This window comes from Geospiza fortis, unplaced genomic scaffold (genome assembly GCF_000277835.1).
Source record: "Geospiza fortis unplaced genomic scaffold, GeoFor_1.0 scaffold2, whole genome shotgun sequence".
Lineage (NCBI taxonomy): Eukaryota > Metazoa > Chordata > Aves > Passeriformes > Thraupidae > Geospiza > Geospiza fortis.
The window spans coordinates 3,830,436-3,833,327 of NW_005054366.1; the positions used below are offsets into that span (position 1 = coordinate 3,830,436).

At 43.4% G+C, this 2,892-nt stretch overlaps 1 protein-coding gene across 1 annotated transcript in view; it reads left to right on the forward strand.

The window, feature by feature from the left end:
• Positions 1 to 45: 45 nt before the first annotated feature.
• IQGAP1 (IQ motif containing GTPase activating protein 1) overlaps positions 46 to 2,892 on the forward strand; it is a 55,961-nt gene continuing 53,114 nt past the window's right edge. The window contains exon 1 of the mRNA XM_031059683.1: positions 46 to 169. Coding sequence (XP_030915543.1) covers positions 94 to 169 — 76 coding nt within the window. The 5' untranslated portion in view covers positions 46 to 93. The remainder of the gene's footprint in view (positions 170 to 2,892) is intronic.

Consider the following 2,892-nt stretch of genomic DNA (forward strand, 5'->3'; position numbering starts at 1 on the left):
GGCCCCGCGGCCCCGCTCACGTCCCGGCCGCTCCAGAGGCGCGTTGGCTTTGGCTCGCAGCAGGAGGACGGTGCAGTAAAGTGAGTGGCTGTGATGGCAAGTGCCTGTTCGAGAGGTCCCAATCCAGGACAACAGCAAATGCGCAGCCTTCTATGTAGACTTGGTTTCGGTATGTCTCAGTAGGTTTCTTTATCGGTTTCGCAGGTTAGCTGTCAGTGTTTTATCAATGCCAGTTTTACCTTTCTCCCTTTATTATATATTGCTTTCCTTCACTTCCTTTCGTATTCCGGGTTGTCCTTTCAAAACTTCAAAACAGTCTAGTTTGAAAACTATTAAGTTATTTAATAATGTAGGTTTTAGCAGCCTCTTTTTCATTTACCCCCCTATTTTTGACAGTGTTTTTCTCTATGTGCATTTTTACTCTTCTTAATTTAGAAGAAATGGTTGTTTAGTCTTAAGGGTCATCTGATTTCTGTTCGGTTCAGCTTGCCACAATAAGGTCTGAAATGTAGCAAGAATATGGGCATGTACTATCTATAGCTGTACAGCTTTATGTGTAAATTGGGAGCCCCAACATTATTATTTATCATGAGTGATATGAGTATAATAAAACTATAATCTTTCTGTTGACAAACCTTCTAGTGTCATAATAAAGACTGAGGGGTTGGGCTAGACATTTGTTATGCATCCTTGACATAAATATCACAGTAAACGTTTGGTCCGGAAACCCCTGCAAAAGGACAGATAACAGTAGTTTATTTAAAGGATTTTGGTTTTTTCTGGGAAGCCTAGCGATTAGTCATTAAGGCCAAAAACTTAAAAGATTTTTTTTTACAGAATTGGTTGCTCCGATTTTGAAATGAGAGAAAAATAGGTATCTCTATAATACTTGCAGGGCCATCTGACTAGTGCTCATTCAATATTAAGGGGAAAAAGAAAACCAAGGAACAGGAAAGGCAATAAATTAGACATAAATACACAGCTCCTAATAAAAACATTTTTCAGAGTCAATAACAAACACCAGATATCTTAAATCAGGGGAGCTGTTAGAGGTACCATTGACTACAACCTTGAAGAGGTTCAGAAAGGTTTTTTGATGATATGTAATAATTGTGTTTTATTTTTCTTATCAGAATAAGATGTTTTAGAGGGAGGATTGTGGCACTGTGCAACAAATGTTATGAGATTTTTATGGGGAACAAAATGAATTCTGCATTCCACAGTCTACATATAAACATTATTTTAAATGTCTTCTCCTTGCATAACTTCCAAGCGGCCACATGTGAAGTAATGCAAATGTTAATAAATAGAACCCTAACTGCATTATGAAACCTTTTGTTTTGTAATTTATGTCTGGCATTCCCCAATGTAGTTATTTCTGTAACCATTGAATTATGTCTTCCTTTAATCAATTAGGTTCTCTAAGATTGTTGAGTCCAACCAATGATCAAACACCACCTCATCAACTAGACTGAGGCACTAAGTGCCATGTCCAGTCTTTCTTCTAACACTTCCAGGGATGATGTCTCTACCACGTTCCTTGGCAGCCCATTCCAATCTCTAATCACCCTTCCTGTAAAGAAATTCTTCATAATGTCCAACCTAAACCTGCCCTGGCACAGCTTTAGACTGTGTCTTCTTGTCCTATTGCTTGTTGCCTAAGTATATATAGTAAGTAAATGTACTTTTTGATGGGCTCATGGAATCATTGAGTTTGGAAGTGACCTCTAGAAGTCTCTAGTTTCCTCAATATCAGGTGAACTCGAGTTAGGCTTGTACTATCTCCAAGGGCAGAGACTCCACAATTTCTCCAGATAACTTGTTCCAGTGTTGGATCACCTTCAGAATACAAATATTTTTTATTTTGTTGAAATGGGACTTTTTATGTTTTTCAGTCCATTGCCCACTGATTCTTGGCATGTTCTCTTGTGCTCTCCTCATATGTCAGATGCTCTAAGCCCTTAATCAATTTCACTGTACTTGTTCCGTTATGTCCATGTTTTCCTTGTACTGGGGAAGCCGAAACTGAATCCACAGCTGGAAAGATGACTTCCTTACCTGCTGGTGATGCTTTTCGTAACAGAGGCTATCGGTCTTCTAAATTACTTAATATGGGCTTAGGTAGTAAATGTATGCCCTGGTACTGAAATTCATGGAACTAATTAAAAATGGATAGATGGTGGCTGGCATTGTCAGTGCTCTGACCCTTGAACAAGAAATAGGCAAAGCAACAGTAATATGTACTGAGGGGAAGGAAATTTTCAGGGCATTATTCTCCTGTGGCAGTGCTTCTGGATATTGCTATTGTTTTTGGGCACCCTGCTTTCACTTGTCGCTGACATTTCAGGCGAGTTACCATGGTTTGGTCAGTAGAGATGTTTAGATAGAAAGGCATGGCTGCTTCCAGCAAGGCCAGGTTTTGCTACTGTGAAGGTCAGTGTAGCTGGGGAACCTGGCAGGACAAGAGGGCTTAGGCAAAGCAGCATGTGGGAGGCAGCCGGGCCGTGGAGGCTGAGCTGATGAGGCTGCACTGCACACAGTGGGGCTCACATGGCCTGGGCGCACATGGCTGGGCTGGGAGGGCTGAGAGGGTAAGACATGGGTCATGACCAGGTTGACCTGGGTTGTCCCGCATATGCTGGCGGAGTTTGAGAGCTTAGCTGGGTGTTAGGAATGAGGCTAACAGGAAGATTCAGGACCAGGGCGCTGGCCCTGTGAGAGGAGGGACAAGGCGGCCAAGCCGGGTCCTTCAGGTTTACGGGATGGGCCGAGCTAGACTGGGGGCTGGGTCCGGCCGGAGGGGGACTACGCAACTCGTCGCTCCTCTCCAGCGGCGGCCGAAGGTGGCGGGGGCGTCTAGGGTGCGGCCGGGGCGGGGAGAGGGAGAGAGAG